Consider the following 18849-nt stretch of genomic DNA (forward strand, 5'->3'; position numbering starts at 1 on the left):
TCTTCCAACCAGCCACTAGGAAACAGGTTACAAAAAAAAACTTTTGCAAGCACACAGAGAGATGGGTGTAGCAAAGAAAAGAGGTAAATTTATCAAGGACATTGTCGCATGAGCTTCCTCCAAAAACACATTATTTGATGGAGATACTGTAACCAGAACCAGTAAAGCACAAACTTGCACAAAAGCTTAAGAAAAAAACTTTAACCTTAAGATTTTCAATTCGAAAAGGTGTCCTCATTGAAAACTTCTGTTGTCGCGGACTACGTCACAGTTGTGAAAGGCCAAGAATGAATCCATGCAAAACTACAGAGAGGTTGTTCAGACTGTTCTACAGATATCAAAGTCAGTGTGCACCCTGCAAGTTTTGCACATTATCTTCAACAGTTCTCTTGAACTATCTGTCAAAGAATGTGAGAATATTAGACAAATGTCTACAAGTGGAACAATTGACCTTGCCTGCATCAAAAATGTGACACTTATACCTGTGTAACTTGATAAACTAGTCATCAGCATCGTACAAGATGAACTTGGAGATGTTAATTTGCTAAAACATTGATGCTTCAGTGAACACTGAATTTCCAATTATTGCAAGCAGAATGATTGTCAATGAGGAGTTGGTGCCTGCAGTACGGGCCACATTTTTCAAGAACTTAACAGCAAATTGGAGGAAGCTGATCTTCGTGTTGTGCCATATGTTGAGGGGGCTGTTCGAAATGGTTTCAAACGAGTCCCTGTATGGTCAAATGTCACCGATATTGTGAAACTGAGATTTGTTGCAATGTTCATAAGTCAACTATTGTCCTAATTATGTATACATTATGAAACGGGCAAGAACTGACACTTAATCCTACTTAATATTCTGTACAACAAACTTGACCCAGAGATGCCCAGTGTTCTTACCAAGGCACATATTCTTATGGGTGATGACACCATGGGCAAACTTTGAACAGCTTGGAGCTTTAACTGCTGAACCTGTGAAGTTTTCCAAAATAATTTGCTGAGTCAGAAGAAGAATGTGACCTTACAGACATAGATCAGCCCTGCTAAGTGAACTTCCAACGATGTCAGTCTGTGCGTGGACACATTAAAAGAGCGTTCAACTTTATCAGAAAATGTGTAAATATTTTGTATAATACATGTGTAGAGAAAGATCTATTTCAAATTTGGTTGGGAAGATATTGATGGGGTGATAAAGCCTACAAAGCCTCTAACCACACAACTTAGATGTACATGCAAAACCTGTTCAACAAAAAAGATGTAAGTCGATATGCTCTTCTCAAATGTTCAACATTCTGCAAATGTACTACGAGCGATTGCCGAAAAAAAATAACGTGAACTATGAAACATTTTTTTCATATTCAGATCATAAACATTGTTTGATGTATATATAAAAGAATGAAAAACGTATTCGTTTTACACACAAAACCTATGTTTTGACATCAAAATGAAGTTTATAGGTTTCGAGATTTCTGAAATATTGCATCACTGCAGCACATCTGTCATTTATAAAAATGTCGTCCAGAAAAATTTGGCCAGAATCAGCAATGGCTACCCAAGCTAAGTTGCTTCTCTAATGATGCAAAAACACAAATCAAAATTAAACTCTCTGGAAAACAATTCATGGGGCCAGGATTAACTTTGGAAACAGTGTGTAAGAGCAAGGAGATGTGAAAGGTCTCCATGAAGAGCCTTCTGCTCCTGAGTGAAATTTAGCACATCCATAAACAACAAAATCATAGGATATTCATCCGGTATCTGGAATTGCACACAGCACCTGACCAATGAGAATGGTACACAAAAGCAATGGCTTGTAAAAGCCACCATGGTAGTAAAGGTTGGAGGTCTTCCTGAACTATTGTCTGATATTTTGGTTGGTGGTAATGAGATCTCTAAATTCACTACAAAAATTAGAAGTACTGATCCAGAAAATATGGGGCGAAATCAGAAGATCTATGAACAATATGAAGATGCTTTCAATATGCTTTTTGTATTGTCACTCCGCAAAGTTGTTTGCTTCACAACTTAATTCCTAATGAGCTTCTCTCGCTATGTCCCACTATCTATTTATGATGTGGTGATTCAACTTCATTTCATGTCAACTTTCGCTCTGCCCTAAATGTTAGGTGGTTCTTGACTGTAATGCACATGATAAAATTAGTCTGAAAAGGATCATGTAGTAGTAGGGTAGGAGAGTTTCTTCAAATCACTCATAGCACTGAAAGTAGATGATTATAGCACAGGCTGCCCAAGTGTATGACAATTGTTATATAAAAAGGTAGAAAACTGCAGAGCAGCAAAGGCATACAGAATGAGCAAGCTTGAACACAATAAGAGCAACATCTTAGCCAGACCAACCAACAAGAAAAAAATGGGTAGGGATTCACAGTGAAAGGATGGTGTCCTTGTATGAGTTATGTAGCATACACAAAAACAGCGGCACAAACATCTGTATTCATCAGAATTACTACCAATAGCATGTCCATTCAACAAGGAGCAGGGTCCAGACTAGTTTATTTTATTTTATTTATTTTTTATTTAAGAGGTTTTATATAGCGCTGGCTGGACCCAGGAGTATCAGAGCGCTTTACAAGGTGTTTCCATACAGGTACAGTGTGTATAAGCACAGACAACGGAATAATAAAAGAACAAGTCCACATAGGATACATGACATCTAGATAAAAAAGTAAAAACAATTGCTAGACACTATGAGTCATACAAAATAGCGGTCACAGTTTGGCGGGAAGCCTCACTTAGGTATACAAAAACATGCAAGAGAACTGACTGTCATGAGGAGGGGAGGTAAGGTGGTCAGATAGAAGGAAAGGGAGTTGGCCAGGCGGGATGGTCACAAGTCATATGCAGAGCAGATAGGTGGGGTGATGCAGAGGGGCGAGGCTACCAGGGAGGGATTAGAAACCCCAGTATTTATTAAGGAGAAGAAGTTTGAGTTCTTTTTTGAAGCTGGGGTAGGACTGGTTACAGCGGAGGTCTTTAGGGAGGGCATTCCAAATAAGTGGGGCATTGCCTGAAAATGAGCGTGACTGAGTGGAATTCTTTTTCTGAATGGGGGGAATAAGTAGGAGGGTGTTGGAGCTTCTCAGTGATCGCGTGCAGCCTGCTTTGGTCAGTTTATTGGAGAGGTATGCCGGTGTGTTTTGGTGGAGGATTTTGTGCGTAATGCAGGCGGTTTTATATGTGGATCTACCTTCAATGGGGAGCCATTTAAGGGATTTAAGGGCGGGAGAGATGTGGTCAAATCGTTTGCAGTCCGTGATAAGCCTAGCTGCGAGGTTGAGCACAGATTTAAGAGGTGCCAGGTGGGTTTTGGGAATTCCGGTGAGGATGGCATTGCCGTAATCAATGCGCGATAGAGCAAGCGATTGGACTGCCAGTTTAAAGTCATCAATTGGGATGAAGGGCTTAATTTTCTTAAGGTTACGGAGGGTAAGGAGGGCTCCTTTGGCAGAGTTGTTGATGTGAACGTTGAGAGTTAGTCGGTTGTCAAGAGAGATGCCCAAGGATTTGACTGAGGTGGCTAGGGACAGGGAGCAGTTGAGGGCGTTAAGGTCTGTGATCCACTTTTGAATGGGGAGCTGGTTGTTTTTTGGGGAGAAAAGAATAATTTCAGTTTTTTTTGGGTTAAGTTTGAGATGGTTCGAGTGGAACCAGGCTTGAATTTTGATGAGGGTGTTGTTGAGGTGGAGGATGTCAGCATGGGTTTTTATCTTATGGTAGAGTTGTGTATCGTCAGCGTAGAGGTGATAGTTAATCCCTGCTTGTTTGAGAATGAGGGTGAGAGGTTCCATGAAGAGGTTAAAGAGAGAGGGAGATAGTATGAATCCTTGTGGAACTCCTAGAGAGATGGGGGAGGGGTTTGAAAGGCAATTGTGGATTTTAATTTGCTGAGCGCGGTGCTGCAGGTATGAGACAAACCAATTATGAGTCATGCCATTAAGGCCGAATCGTTCTTTAAGGACTTTGAGAAGAACAGAGTGGTTAACAGTATCGAACGCTGCGGAGAGATCAAGGAGGATCAGTAGGCTAGATTCGCCATTGTCAAGGGAGTGGTGAATGTCATCTATAATGTTAAGCATGGCGGTTTCGGTGCTGCAGCCTTTCCTGAAGCCAGATTGAAGAGGGTCAAGTAAGTTAAAAAGTTCAATGTGTCTGTCAAGCTGAAGAAGGACACATTTTTCAAGGGCTTTCGAGAGGAGGGGCAAGTTGGAGATAGGACGGAGGTTGTTGAGGTCATTAGGGTCAGCCGTAGGGTTTTTAAGAATGGGGGTGATTTGTCCCAGTTGAAGGGAGGTGGGGACACAGCCGGTGGCTAGGGAGGTGTTAATGATCGAGGTCCAGGCAGGTGTGATGATATGTTTGAGGTTTTGGACAAGTTTAGAAGGGAGGGGGTCTTTAGTGTGGGAGGAGGGTTTAAGTTTTGCAATGATGTCAAAGACATCTCTTTCAGTGACTGGCTGGAAATTATGCCAAGCGGCGTTATTTTGTATTTAGTTCTGAACAGGAGTGACCGAACATGTAGGAATACCACCTCTCCTTCCTAACAGGAAGTTTTTTTTCTTCTCCACGTATTAACAAAATCAATTTTTCGTTTGTTTGATTTCATCACTGGATTTTAACAGCCATAGATAATTAACACAGGATTTAAAGTTTGAAATATACAATCAAAGCAAGATCAGCAATTCAGCACCACTCCGGCGATGCTTATTTTATACAGCATAAAGTAATGGCATTACTCTCCTTCTGTAAGCCTGAGACTTATCTTTTCACAGCTTTTGCACATAAATTGTAACCATGCCACTCTGAATAGACTTCCTTTTATACAGCTTAAGCAAGATTGTGAACCTTACAATTTTACTACATGTCCTTTAAGGAAACTGGAAGGAAATGTATGTATCTACCTCCAGTAAAGGCTTTATTAAACTATCAAACGATTATCTAGTAGGCAGCCTAGCCATACTTGTGTGTGAAGGACGCATCTGTTTTGTTAAATATTGAGGCTTTGAATTCCTGTAACAGTTATCCACCATGTTCTAAGGCTACGACGTCCCTCCCACCATCTGCCTTGCAGGCCACCCAATGTTAAGTTTAATAGTGAGATACAGGGCAACATTTGCATATGAGTTACCGCAGTCAAGACAATGACGGACTACAGTAAAGAACCTTAAAGTATACCATGCCCCTTTACAGAATGTACATTGTCACCTGTCAGGGTGTAGGTGGAGCCATATTTCATATATGTGGATGCAGGGGTACCTAAAAATCCACTTATCAAGTTTGTTTTCAAAACATTTGTTGCAGTGCGAATTGTCCTTACAGAATTTCTCTTACAGCCATGTTTTCAAATGTATTATTTGATAAACGCATGTATGATTTGTTTTATTGTTTCATACATGGGACCTGAAGTACTTGAAATTCCGAGTGTGAAACTCGTTTATTGCATTAATAAAATATTGGGATTTTCATTCAGACCCACCAGGTGTTGAATAAGTGCTTCCCCAAAGGACTTTGAAATGAAATTCCTCAGTAAAAACAAATACGCCATTAGAAATATGGAACCCTTTGTATACAAAAATCTAAATTCATGTTTTCTCCCAACCAGCTTTCACCGCCACTGCTCTAGTAAGGCAGGATACCACTGAAACAAAGCAAACGTAAAAGGGAAGAAAGGGCAGCAAACATAACCTGAGAGCGCACCACCAACAATAGAGAAATCTGAACTTGAACTCATTGCATTTTCTCATAAGGCAAGGAGTGGATTTAGGAGCGCCGCTCACCTTCTCAGGCATTCACTCGACTTTACAACTATGCGCCTTCATCCGACTGGATAAACTGTCCAGCAACTGGAGGACTCCATCTCACTTAAATTAATCACTATGGATGAACTACAATATACATTAAGTAGAGTTAGTTCACCATGTTCGCACTACTGTTCATTATGCCTTGTTCACACTCAATGTGTAGAGACCGTGTCAATAGTGCACAGGCGTGTTTCATTAAGGTAATACTAACGGAATATTTTCCTCTAGAGGTGCAAACACCACTGCAAGCACAACCAAACAATCCAGGAAAAGAGACTGAGGCACAACACAACTGAATAAGCGGGGGTCAAGTTCATGTATTGATGACATATCACGTTTAAGCAGGAAAATGGAAGACCAGACAAGTCAGTAGGCAGTTCTCTGTTGCCAAAGTTTTTTGGTATACTTATATAGTAAGGAAGATCAGACACATAAAATAGTAAAGGAAAGCACTTACTACTTGTTCCGCCACTGAACATTGGAATTGTTTCAAACACAATCTTGTGAAAAAGTAGTGCCACTGGTCTGTAATCCAGATTTTTCTGTAATAGATAGCTATAGTAAAAAACATAACGTCTTTGACTAGGGATGGTCACTCCCTAAAGAGAGAAGAAAGGAACAGCACAGGTCAATATTTTAAGACAATTCCACTGACATTATTCGTATACACTGATCAGACACATAGTTTTATTGTCAGATCTAATTTGCTAATAACATTTAAGTCCCACATAAGGAATTAAGATGCTGCTTACACTGAATAAAGTTATTACTTGACTTAAATTCACCTTTGTTAGAAAAGTTCAACTTGTATATCATGAATGAAACAAGCCGAAGACAAACTAGTCTTACAAAACTGGCAAAGTCAATTAAAAAGTAGCAGTACAGGAGGTGAGACCATGGGTTGATTAATCATCCAAAGGACAATACTGGTGCTTCAAAATGAATATTTAAAACAATGACCTTTAATTAATAAAATGTACACCACAAAATAAACTAGTTATGAGCTTTAGGAAAATAGGGTAACCAATTGAAATGTTATGTAACAACAACAAATCCCCGATGTAGAATTTTAATGCAATTAATTTAGTTCTCAAAATAAATCTGCACATTAGATACATTATAACCTACTAAAAAAGCAGCATGAGTCCCAATGTGCATACGCTTTCATTCTGCCACCTGGCCTCCTCCAAAGAACAGTCTGTTTCGCTTCCACTAACAGAATAAAGGTGGAGGCATCTTGTAGCATGGATAGATTATGACCTTCCCGGCCTCTGATTTATGGTCCAAGGACTTAGTCATAACAACAGGTGCACGGAGACACCTATATTAATAGCTCTACCTGGAGTATTGAAGAGGTGCCAAGACATCTGGTGTTTGGTCCAGGGCTTTCGTGCATAGGTAGATCATGAACGTGGAGGCTTTATTAGCACAGTAGTGAATGTGTTAAACTCATGCCATATTTGCAGCCAGTACTTTGACATGATGGCACTGGCATCAGCCGGTCTCAGAGGGACATCACTAGATAGTAATTTTCTTTTGGAGCATGTTTAGCCTCTATTTCCATGTGAGGGTGGGTTGCTTTACCCTTCATGGAACCATCATCCACACCAGACTGACTTGTTGAGGGGTCCAAGTGTTAAAGCTTTCTTAACTTCTGTAATAGCACTGTAGAAAGTGGTCAGGTACCTATTGCAGGGATCGCTGGTACCGAGTCTACACATCAGTGTCCATTTCTCCCCAAGCAAAGCATCTTGTACAGATCTGGAGGTCAGAACCACCGGTCCCATCCATCTCTACAGGCCCATCTGGAGATGTCAGGATTGAAACAGGCAGCTGGGTGAGAACTGATTCAGACAAAGGGACACGTGCACTAGGGCTGGTGAAAGCTGCAGTGGAGACAGCATATGCTGCATCTGCACTGGAGGATGAGTAATCAGGGCACTCACTAACCCTCAGATAAGCACTTAGTGCAACAAGGAGAAGTCCAAGCTGAGGATAAAGTGCAGCACATAGGAACAAACTGGGATTCGTGTCTGAGGGGAGCCTCAGTCATAGTTATGGGTGGGGTGAACACCGGTGGAAGATATTTCTAGGATATTTCACTGTATCCTGTTCTGCACAAGTTTTTGTTGTGCAGGGAGTTCTCTATCAAAGGGCTGTTTTTCTTACCTACTTTTCTTTGTAAGATGCTCCTCTGCCTATTCCCCGTTTTGGACTAGTGTGACACGATGAGCAGCAAACCATTGGGGGAAGACAGTGAGCTGCAACTCCGATGTTTTGGGGGGCCCAGCAGCCCGCCTCCCTCTTGTGCTGCCTCTTATTTATGAACCACTTTTTTTCTTTACAAAGGGGAGGGGGTTCCACCCTTACTCAACGCCCTCCACTTTTGGTCACCACACCAAGCTTCATACACCTTTCCCCACCTGCAACTGTGGCAGTTTTTTTGCCATACTGGAGTGCAGCTGGTGAATGTCTTGTGCTAAACAGCACACAGCAACAAGGTTCCATAATATGGAAGAAAATATACTTTACTTTTTTCTGCAGCTGGAGTTTACACTTACCGTGAGTGTTATTCTCGCTCTCAATGACCACCTGCACAGAGAGGATGTTGGACTATACCAACATGGACTGAAGGGGGTGGAGGGTGGCTCTAGAGATGAGCTGGTTTGTCAGGCTAGGGCTGACAGGATTATGATATTAGGAGCTGGGTGTGACTGCCTAGTGCACATGTCTGCGGGCACCAAAAGCGGGGAGGCTCAAGCAACCTCTGAGAACAATGTTTTTATGACAACTCACCCAGCTGAAGCATACAATGCAAGAGTGAATTGGGTCCTCTGCACACAACAAGAACTGTACATCAACTCTCCATGCAAAGAAGCAAGATAATCTTTGGTTGAAGAGCCCCCTGCTGTCAGAAGCCTCATGCAGTTTATACATTGAAATGTTTATCTGGACGAAACATTTTCAGTGGAAGAGAGTAGAAACTGGTCTTAAGGCTAAGTCATTCCATCTTTCCCAGAATTTTTCACAAAATTTGTACAGGACCAGCGCGGGAGACTCCAAAAGAGAACAGTGGGTCCTAGCAGGAATAGGTTGTTTTGGAGGTTGAGTGAGAAGGAGTAGTTTCTGTCCTGTAACTCCAGTTCTGTAGTAGGGGTATCTCTGTTATAGTCATAATCTAGTGAATAGTCCCGCCCATGTGCGTGGACCCCGGAGCAATCAAAAATAATCTCTTACAGTGTCAAAAAATGCAGAAAATGCATAGACACTTAAGAGAGAATTTAAAGACAGATAATGCAGCCAAAAAGGCTACACTGTCCAGTACTTCAACTAGAAATTCCACCATAAAATCCACAAAACAGCAAAGCCTGTACAGATTTCCCTTGCTTAACAGCAAAATCCCTCAGGAATGATAGAGAGAAGAACCTGGACAGACAAGCCCCATAGGCTGCCATTATGTGGCTTAATTAGGATACTGTGCCTTTAAGGAACCTTCCAGAACCTTCTCTCAGTATCCCAGAATGCATAGCAGGTCCAACTTAGCCTCAGTTCTTTTTGAAGGCGCAGAAAACGCCAGACCTGTAGCATTATGATCATGAACAACACTCCACCGGGGAGGCGGGAGGGCGCTTATGACTATAACAGAGATACCCCTACTACAGAACTGGAGTTACAGGACAGAAACTACTCCTTCTGTAGTAGGGGATCTCTGTGTATAGTCATAATCTAGTGAATAGAATGGCAAGCCCATCCCCACACCAAGCGGCGGTGGAGAATAAAATAACGCCACTACTGTGCGAACAGATTCCGCAGCGAAGCCTGCCCAACCTGAGCGTCTGCCCTGGCATCAGTGTCCAGGCAGTAATGCTTAGCAAAGGTATGGACCGACTTCCAAGTGGCCGCCTTGCAGATCTCTGCAATGGGAACATTACGGAGCATAGCTGTCGTAGCAGCCTTGCCCCTGGTGGAATGAGCCTTAGGCTTGCCCCCTAAGGTCTTATTAGCTTTGCAGTAACACAACTGAATGCAGGACACAATCCACCTAGAGATGGACTGTTTAGAGGTAGCAAGACCCGTCCTGACTGAGCCATAATTGATGAACAATTGGTCTGACCTACGAATATCTTTAGTCTTATCAAGATAAAACTTCAGCACCCTCCGCACATCCAGGGAATGTAAAGACCTTTCCGCCGGAGATGAAGGATTCTGAAAGAACGTAGGCAAAGTGATAGTCTGATTGATATGAAAATCAGAAACAACCTTGGGAAGAAACTTAGGGTGAGTACGCATAACAACTTTAGCATTATGAAATACAGTATAAGGTTCTTGGCAACACAATGCCTGAATCTCACTCACCCTGCGGGCCGATGTAATGGCCACGAGGAACGCCGCCTTCCAGGACAGGTGCTGCAACGAAGCCTTATGAATGGGTTCAAAAGGCTCCTTCATCAATCTGGACAGCACCACATTCAAGTCCCATGAAGGCGAAGGAAGCCTGACAGGAGGGAACACTTTCTTCAAGCCTTCCAAAAAATCTTTGATCACAGGGATCTGGAAGAAGGAAGTCTGTGAAGGGCCTTTCCTGTAGGCAGTCAAAGCAGCCAGATGAACCTTAATGGAATGGACATTAAGGCCCGACTGCGCCAGATGAAGCAGATATGGAAGGATGACATCTTCCTTGCATGACGTAGGGTCATAGTTCTTAGACTTGCACCAGATGCAAAACCTCTTCCACTTGTAAGCATAGGAAGTCCTAGTGGAAGGTCGCTTAGCCTCCTTCAGTATGCCCATACAATCCTCTGGGAGATTCAGATGGCCATATTGCACTATTTCAGGAGCCATGCCGCCAAACTCAAAGACGAAAGGTTGGGGTGCACCATCCGCCCCCCGAACTTCGTGAGAAGGTCCGGCCTGCACGGCAGCTTCATGTGAGGAAGGAGAGATCGGTGAAGCAGGTCCGTGAACCACCACTGTCTGGGCCATTCCGGGGCAATCAGAATCATTCTCGCCCTGGATTGAGACAGCTTGATGAGAACCGCCGGAATCAGGGGAATTGGTGGAAAAGCGTACAGAAAGCTGTTCGACCAGTTGATCCATAACGCGTTCCCCAGCGTCCCTGGCTGGTAGTACCTGGAGGCGAAGCCTCGGCATTTGCTGTTTTCGGCGGTGGCAAACAGATCTACGTCTGGAGTTCCCCACCTTGCGAAGACTTCTCCTAGTACTTCGTCGTTTATGACCCATTCGTGGTTTTCCTGCACGATTCTGCTCAGTTCGTCTGCCTGAACATTCTGCACACCTGGCAGATGGGTGGCCGTTATCGACAGTCCTCGAGCCAGAAGCCCGTGCCAGATCGCCTGCGCCTCCTGCGACAGAGTGCGCGATCTCGAGCCCCCCTGCTTGTTGAGGTAATACATCGTTGTCGTGTTGTCCGTCTGAACAAGCAGAGAGTTGGTCTGAAAGGACGGATGAAAGGCCTTCAGTGCCAAGTGAACAGCTCTCAGTTCCAGGAAATTGATGTGGTACGTGGACTCCGTCGGGGACCACGTCCCTTGAATTTGCAGGTCTCCGGAATGCGCCCCCCAACCTTGGAGAGACGCATCCGTCACGATGGTCTGTGTGGGAATGTCCTTGTGGAAGGGAACGCCTCTGAGGAGATTCTCCTTCGAGCACCACCACTTCAGAGACTGAAGAGCATGTAGAGACAGTCGTATCCTGTCGTCCCAAGAACCTCTCCTCTGGTCCCACTGATCCTCCAAGCACTCCTGCAGAGGTCTCATCTGTAGCCGTGCGTGAGGAGTGAGAAAGATGCAAGAGGCCATCGATCCCAGTAGAGAAGACACCGTCCTCACAGTCGTAGACGGAGTTTTCATGAGAGCCTGAGCCTTCCGAACGAGTGATAAACGTCGCTCTTCCGAAGGAGACACGCTTGCTGACAGCGTATTGATGGAGGCCCCCAAGTACTGGATGCACTGTACCGGAATCGGGACCGACTTGGACATGTTGATGTGCAACCCCAGCTTGTTCAAGAGAACGCACGTCTTCTGGAAGTGTGCTTGAGCTTCCGAGAAGGAGGAGGCTTTGATCAACCAATCGTCCAGGTACGGGTAGACAAACACCTTGTTCTTCCTCAGGTGTGCCGCTACCACTGCCATACATTTTGAGAATGTCCTGGGTGCAGACTTCAGTCCGAAGGGTAGCACCGTGTATTGATAATGATTGGTGCCGACTTGAAAGCGCAGAAATTTCCTGTGTTTGCATGCAATGGGCACGTGGAAGTATGCGTCCTGTAGATCTATGGCACACATCCAGTCTCCTCGTTGCAGCTGAGGGTAGATCTGATGCAACGACAGCATGCGAAACTTTTCTCTGCGAATCCACTTGTTTGCCTGCCGCAAATCCAGAATGGGCCTGAACTCGTTTCTGTCCTTCTTGCGGACAAGAAAGAACCAAGAGTACAGACCTCTTCCTCTTTAAGACAGAGGTACGTCTTCGATCGCCCTTTTCCTTAGCAGAACGTCCGCCTCCGTCTGAAGCTCGCGCAGTTGATACTGCGAGCTGACGGGAGGAATCGATGGAGGAGGGCTGGTGAAACGTAGACTGTATCCATTGCAAACAATATTCAGCACCCACTTGTCCTGAGTAATTTTTCTCCACTCTGCCAGAAAAAATTGAACGCTTCCCCCCACCGGAGCGGGTAACGGACGAGGGGGAAGTAACAGCTCAGGGACGGGACCCGGCCGGGCCCTTGGTCGCGGTAGAGGACTGTTGACGACCTCTACCACCCTGTCGCTTCTGGAAGGGCCGCCTGTACTGCTGCTGCTGCTGCTGCTGTTGATGTTGTCCAGCAGACTGCCCCCTTCCACGACCCTGTGACCCAAACCGACGTTGGTACTGTCGGAAGGGTTTCTTTTCCTTGGGCTTCTCCAAGCCCACTGCCGTCAGGGTCTCCGCTTCGGCCTTCATCCTGGCCATCTCATCATCCGCGTGTTTCCCGAAGAGGGTATCTCCGGAAAACGGGAGATTCGCCACGCGTTGCTGTGCTTCCGGTTTCAATGACGTCAACCTGAGCCAAGCGTGGCGTCTCTGGTGAATCCCGTGGCAATATCCGTGCGCGGACAGCAATGATATGTCCGCTGCGGCGCCGATGGCCTGATTAGAGACCAGCATCCCCTCCTTGACGATCTCCACAAAGTCCTCCTTGCGGTCTCGAGGGACAATGTCTGAGAACTGCTCCATCGAGTCCCACAGGGACCGGTCGTAACGTCCCAGCAAAGCCGAGTCACTGGCGGCCTTCATGGACGAGGCGGACGTCCCACACGCCTTACGACCAGCAGAATCGATCCAACGGCTCTCCTTGTCCGGAGGCACCGTGGACGCAGGGGAGGTGGCATGAAGCTTCCGTGCAGCAGTCACGATGACCGAATCCGGTACCGGGTCCTTCCTCAAGAAGGCTGGGTCTGAGTCCGGAGCCCTGTACTTTTTTAGGATCCTGGAAGGTACAGACTTCACCGTTGCCGGCGTCAGGAATAGCTGTTCGGCGGGCTCAAGGAGCCCCGGCACCAGAGGTAACAGGGGGCGAGACAAGTGCCTTTTGTGTAATGTCTCAAATATCACCGAGGTAGAAGCCGTAGGTGCTTCAACCTCAATGCCCAACTTCGCCGCTCCACGCAGGAGAACCTCCTGAAATGTGCTTATATCGTCTATCAGAGACACCCTAGTCTCCGGCGAATCGGACAGCGTGGGCGAGTAGGAACGGGTCCCAGATGGAGAACGTGACCTGGACCGACGTCTCTTGTGATGACGCCTGGATCGTGAGGAAGATCCATGGCCACTCCTTGATCTGTCCCGTCTCCCCGAGCGAGACCTCGACCTCTTGGGCCTCGGACGCTCCTTCGGCCTCCCAGGGTCAGGAGTCCTAGGCTTCTTAGGAGTCTTCTTCGGAGGCGTCGGAAACTTGGGCATCGACACCGCCCTCGGTGGGACCGGGGGTGGAGGAGCAACCGGACGCGGGGTCTGCGGAGCCGGCTTCGGAGGTGGGGTAGGGGCCTTCGGAGGCGGACCCTTCGGCACAGCAGGCCGCGAAGGAGGTGTAGAAGGCTTCATCGGAGTATCCACCCCGGAATGCGCCGTTCCCGGCGAGCCACCATCTCTTCCGGAGCGTGGGGAGCCCCCCACAGTCCTGGGCCTGTCCTTAGGACCTCCAGACGTTGAAGACCGGTGCCCAGACGACGACCGATGTCCCCTCGACGTCGAACGGTCCTTCGGCGTCGACCGAATCACACTTCTCGACGTCGAACCGTGTCTCCGTCTCGACGTCGACCCCGACCAGATCGACGAGCCACGAAACCTCGACGACGGGCGATGGTGCCTCGACGGCGACCTCGACCTCTTCGCCGGCCTCGACGTCGACTTCTTGGATCGCTTCGACGTCGACCCTTTGGACCTTCTCGACGTCGACCTCTCTGACCTCCTCGACGTCGATCTCCTTGACCGTCTCGACGTCGGTCTTTTGGAATGCTTCGACGTCGACCTCTTCGGCGCCGGAGACGCCTTCCGTCTCGACGGCGACCTCGACGACGAGGATCCCCTCGACGACGATGTCCTCGACGGCGAACGGCGGTGTCGCCTCGACGGCGAGCGCCGACGCCGGGCCCTCCGATGTCGACCACTCGACGCCGACAGCGACGACGAGGATATCGACACCGGCTTCGACGGCGGCCGGAACACGTTCCTCGACGTCGACGGGCGACGTTTTCTCGACCCAGAGCCCTGGGGAGACCTGGAACTGGCCGTTGACCGTCCCCTCGACGTCGTGGTCAGCGCAACTGACCCAGACGGAGATCTTGGGCGAGGGCTGGTCTTCCTGCCCCTGGGGAGCCCCCCAGAGGCCTCAGCATGGGTAGAAGGAGCCCCTCCTGACCCACCTCGTGCCTTCAACTTTCTCTCCTCAAGTCCCTGAAGCCTGATCTTCTTCCTCTCCTTCAGGGTCCTTCCAGAGAAGCTTCTGCAGATCACACACTCCTCAGGAATGTGGGAAGAGGGAAGGCAGAGAATACAGACCTCATGGGAGTCTGACCTGGCCTTCTTTCTTGAGCACTCAGGGCATTTGTCGAATAATGCAGGCATTATGGACAATAAAAGAGTGCAGAAACACAGAAAGAAAGTCACCAAAGTACTTTAAAAGTACCAAAATCGAAATTAGTGTAAAACACTAACAAAAACCCTTGAAAAGGGAGAGCTCAATGCTCCAGGGTCCTGCTTGCAGGAGCCGGAAAAAAGAACTGAGGCTAAGTTGGACCTGCTATGCATTCTGGGATACTGAGAGAAGGTTCTGGAAGGTTCCTTAAAGGCACAGTATCCTAATTAAGCCACATAATGGCAGCCTATGGGGCTTGTCTGTCCAGGTTCTTCTCTCGATCATTCCTGAGGGATTTAGCTGTTAAGCAAGGGAAATCTGTACAGGCTTTGCTGTTTTGTGGATTTTATGGTGGAATTTCTAGTTGAAGTACTGGACAGTGTAGCCTTTTTGGCTGCATTATCTGTCTTTAAATTCTCTCTTAAGTGTCTATGCATTTTCTGCATTTTTTGACACTGTAAGAGATTATTTTTGATTGCTCCGGGGTCCACGCACATGGGCGGGACTATTCACTAGATTATGACTATACACAGAGATCCCCTACTACAGAATGCCTTGAAACCCTTTCAGGAGAAAGCACTCAGTACGATTCCCATTGGTGAGTGACCCACCTCCTGAAACGTATTACTCATAGAATCAAATGTCGCCTGGGGAATCAGCTTATCCCCTATTCTGTATTCAAGCCAGGATGTATAAGGGACACTGTCCTGATGGAAGCACATGGCAGAGCTGTGCACCTAATGACTGTTCCCAAGCTGCAGTTGCACAAGTCAGATTTTGCAATAGATCAGTTCCCTGCTGGAGCAATGTGAAAAAAGCTTTCAAAGGGAGAACATGTCCTGAGAAAGAAGAAATAAGGATCAAGAAGTTTTGGGCTAGAAAAGCTCTGAATGAAAAGCTTTAGAAGCAAATCGGGTCCTGCCACTAGACAGAATAACCACAAGTTGGGAATAGGAAAGAGTGTTTAAATCCAACATTTCAGATGCAAAGTTGCTGAAATTAAGATATCCATAGAAATACTCAACTTTGCAGTCGAATGGGTTGCTGAATTTATGGTGCAACCCATCTCTAAGTAAATAAAAAAAAACACAACTTAAAGAGTGACCGGAAGTGTTTTAAATGATAGGTGAAACTAGGTGACAAATCAAAAGTATTCAGTCTTCGGGCCATCACATTCAAGCAACGTTTCGCAACTCAGTCATTACTGGCTTATATAAAACTATCCAAGCATCACACATACTTCCAAAGATGTTGAAGATATCGGTTGTTGGCCATGTACTAGTTATCACATTGTGCTGCTCAATATGGATTGAAGAGCAGGGACTGCATATATCCCAGAATGTGCATTGCTGGCTTTGAATAACGGTAGTCTAAATTCTCTAGGTGGTGTGTTGTAAAAGGAATTCATCCAGAGGAATATGGGGTTGCGCAGACAGGTTACTGCCAGGATTGCTTTTTCTGGAGGATCACTCAAACATGAGGCAGAGTTCAATATCTTTCTCAACGACTTGCTTTCAACTACAGCTGATTTGCGCTTTCCAAACAAGCATGTTGGAGGAGATGACAAACTTCGATTTCATGCAATCACGACACAACCTTCTGTATGTTTTAGATAATAAAGATTGCACATTTAGGACACTTCACTTGCGTTACCTAAATTCTTTGAGATGGAACCTGTTCATTGTAGGACACCTATAAAGTTCTCAAGACAAAGGTGAAAGCCTAGTCTGCTCGTAAACAGGAGTGAAGCAATCAAGTAATAAAGGTCAATTTCCTGAAAACGATATGACCTAAAGACTCCTGAATCTTGTTCTCATTGCCAACAACTCACTACAAATTTCCCCAAAAGTACCAATGAGGCTCAAAGGAGTTTTAGGATAGGCTAATAAAAAGGGTATTTATAGAATTAAAACAACCTATGTAAACGATTTAAGGAACTAGTATGAAGGAAGAAAATATGAATATCTATTCAACTGACTTCCAGCTTCCTTCCCTCTTGCTACAGAAGTAAAGATGTTATCAGGCAATGAATTTCTAAGAATGTTAAAACTAGACTATGTTAAAGCTAGATAACCAGGAGCAAATATATTAAAGCATTTTATTGCATACTGCAACAGAACATGCATCATGTTATCACACTGCAGGATGTCAGCCATTCCTCTGTTTTCACCTTACCCTACTTCTGTCATGTCTACCCAGAGCCAAGGGATGTAGTGAAAAGTGAGAGGGAACACCATCTTACACAAGTTTCAAGACCTACAGCGGAATTGATGGAATGGCAGATGGTGATCCACCAACTCCCACATGTTCATTGGTTCTCCACTGACTCGAAGTTAGCTGTAGGGACTATGACTTACCTTCAGAGTAAAAAAAGCCGGAAAGCACCTGTAGAGCCCTATGCCTGCTTGCAGAAAGACATGTGAGTAAATAAGCTTATGAAAGGGTTTCTGCAGCTTGATGCCTCGGTGAATAGAACTATAGCGGGCTGTATGGGCTTACTTCGTGCCTTACGCAAGACCTTACCGCTCCTTCCTGAGGAGGTAAGGGCAGAAGTAGTGCGCAGTTCTATTCTTAGTCGATTAGATTACGGCAATGCACTACTTTTGGGAGCCCCAAAAACACTGATCCTAAAGCTGCAGAGGGTTCAAAATATGGCAGCTAAACTGGCCCTATCCCGCACTCGTTCTGCCTCTTCTTCGGGTGCTTTAGCAGACCTTCACTGGTTGCCCATTCAAGAGAGAATCTGTTTCAAGGCTCTCTGCCTTGTCTTCAAGGCTTTGCATGGACAGGGACCGACCTCGCTTCAAAACCTCTTCTCTTGGTATTGCGCTGCCAGACCTTTAAGATCTGCCTCTGCGTTCCTAGTCACAGTTCCTAGGGTCAATAGAGTGAGGATGGGCGGCCGTGCGTTTAGTTTCGCGGCTGCCACACGCTGGAACACTCTTCCGCTGGCGCTGAGGTGCACACAGGATTTTATCCCTTTTAAAAAGAACCTCAAAACTTTTCTGTTCCCTAAACTTAGGTAGTGACAGTTCGCCAGCAGGATAGTTGCAGTCTCAGCGCCAGGATACCCTTGGGGTGGCAGTTGCGCTTAATAAGTGAATAAATAAATAAATAATAAGTGAATAAATAAATAGCAGGCGATTAATAAAATACAACAGATAGGTGGTAGAAAGTCAGCTATTCATATTATGAATTTATAGTGGTGCGGAGAGGGAGTGAGGAAGGGCTTTTATGACTGGGAGTGGGGTTGGACAGTGAGTAAGTCACCTTTGCTTGTGCTTTTTTCCTTCACTTTTTCTGCATCTAAATGGAGGTCCACAGAGAAGAACTAGATTAAGGCATAAAAGTCAGCAGGCACAAGAACAAAATAAAAATGTAGTATTTTAATACAGTGGAACCTTATAAAATCAACACAGTCTCAGTAGGGGAAGGGGACGACACAGAGGAAAGATGTAGTATCCACCAGAAACAGTGTAACCAAAGGTCAGAGCCAGGATACTCTTCTGGATTAGTTGTGTGCAATATAAATACACACAGCAGAACATAACTTGTTCTTCTGGTGCAAAATTCTTCCTACAGGTTCCTCACCTTATAAACTAGTCCCAGAGAATTACCCATTGGCCATGCCAATCAAACTAATAAATCTCACAGAACCAGCCAGGTACAGTAGCATAGCCAAAGCATTAGCAGACAAGCAATAGCTTTTGAAGAATGAGTAAATGAAGCCCAGGGTATTGAAAATGTCCGCCACCAAAACACCACAGGACAAAGATATGGGAACTGTTATGGCCCTAGCTAAATGTGCCTCAATATCTTCAGCAGATTTCGTCTTCACCAGTTAAAGAAATCAAGGTATTGGTTGAGGTGAGGAAGCCTCAGTCAAAAAACCACAAT

The 18849-nt window shown here is 45.7% G+C and overlaps 1 protein-coding gene across 4 annotated transcripts in view; it reads right to left on the bottom strand.

Moving 5' to 3' along the window:
- Nucleotides 1-18849, bottom strand: part of PTEN (phosphatase and tensin homolog) — a 265772-nt gene that overhangs the window by 85480 nt on the left and 161443 nt on the right. For 3 of the 4 annotated variants that reach the window (XM_078642886.1, XM_078642887.1, XM_078642890.1), the window contains one exon: nucleotides 6274-6415. In XM_078642886.1, the coding sequence (XP_078499012.1) occupies nucleotides 6274-6415 (142 nt within the window). The remainder of the gene's footprint in view (nucleotides 1-6273; nucleotides 6416-18849) is intronic. The other variant, XM_078642889.1, reaches the window with a different exon arrangement.

This window comes from Lissotriton helveticus, chromosome 5_1, assembly GCF_964261635.1.
Source record: "Lissotriton helveticus chromosome 5_1, aLisHel1.1, whole genome shotgun sequence".
NCBI lineage: Eukaryota > Metazoa > Chordata > Amphibia > Caudata > Salamandridae > Lissotriton > Lissotriton helveticus.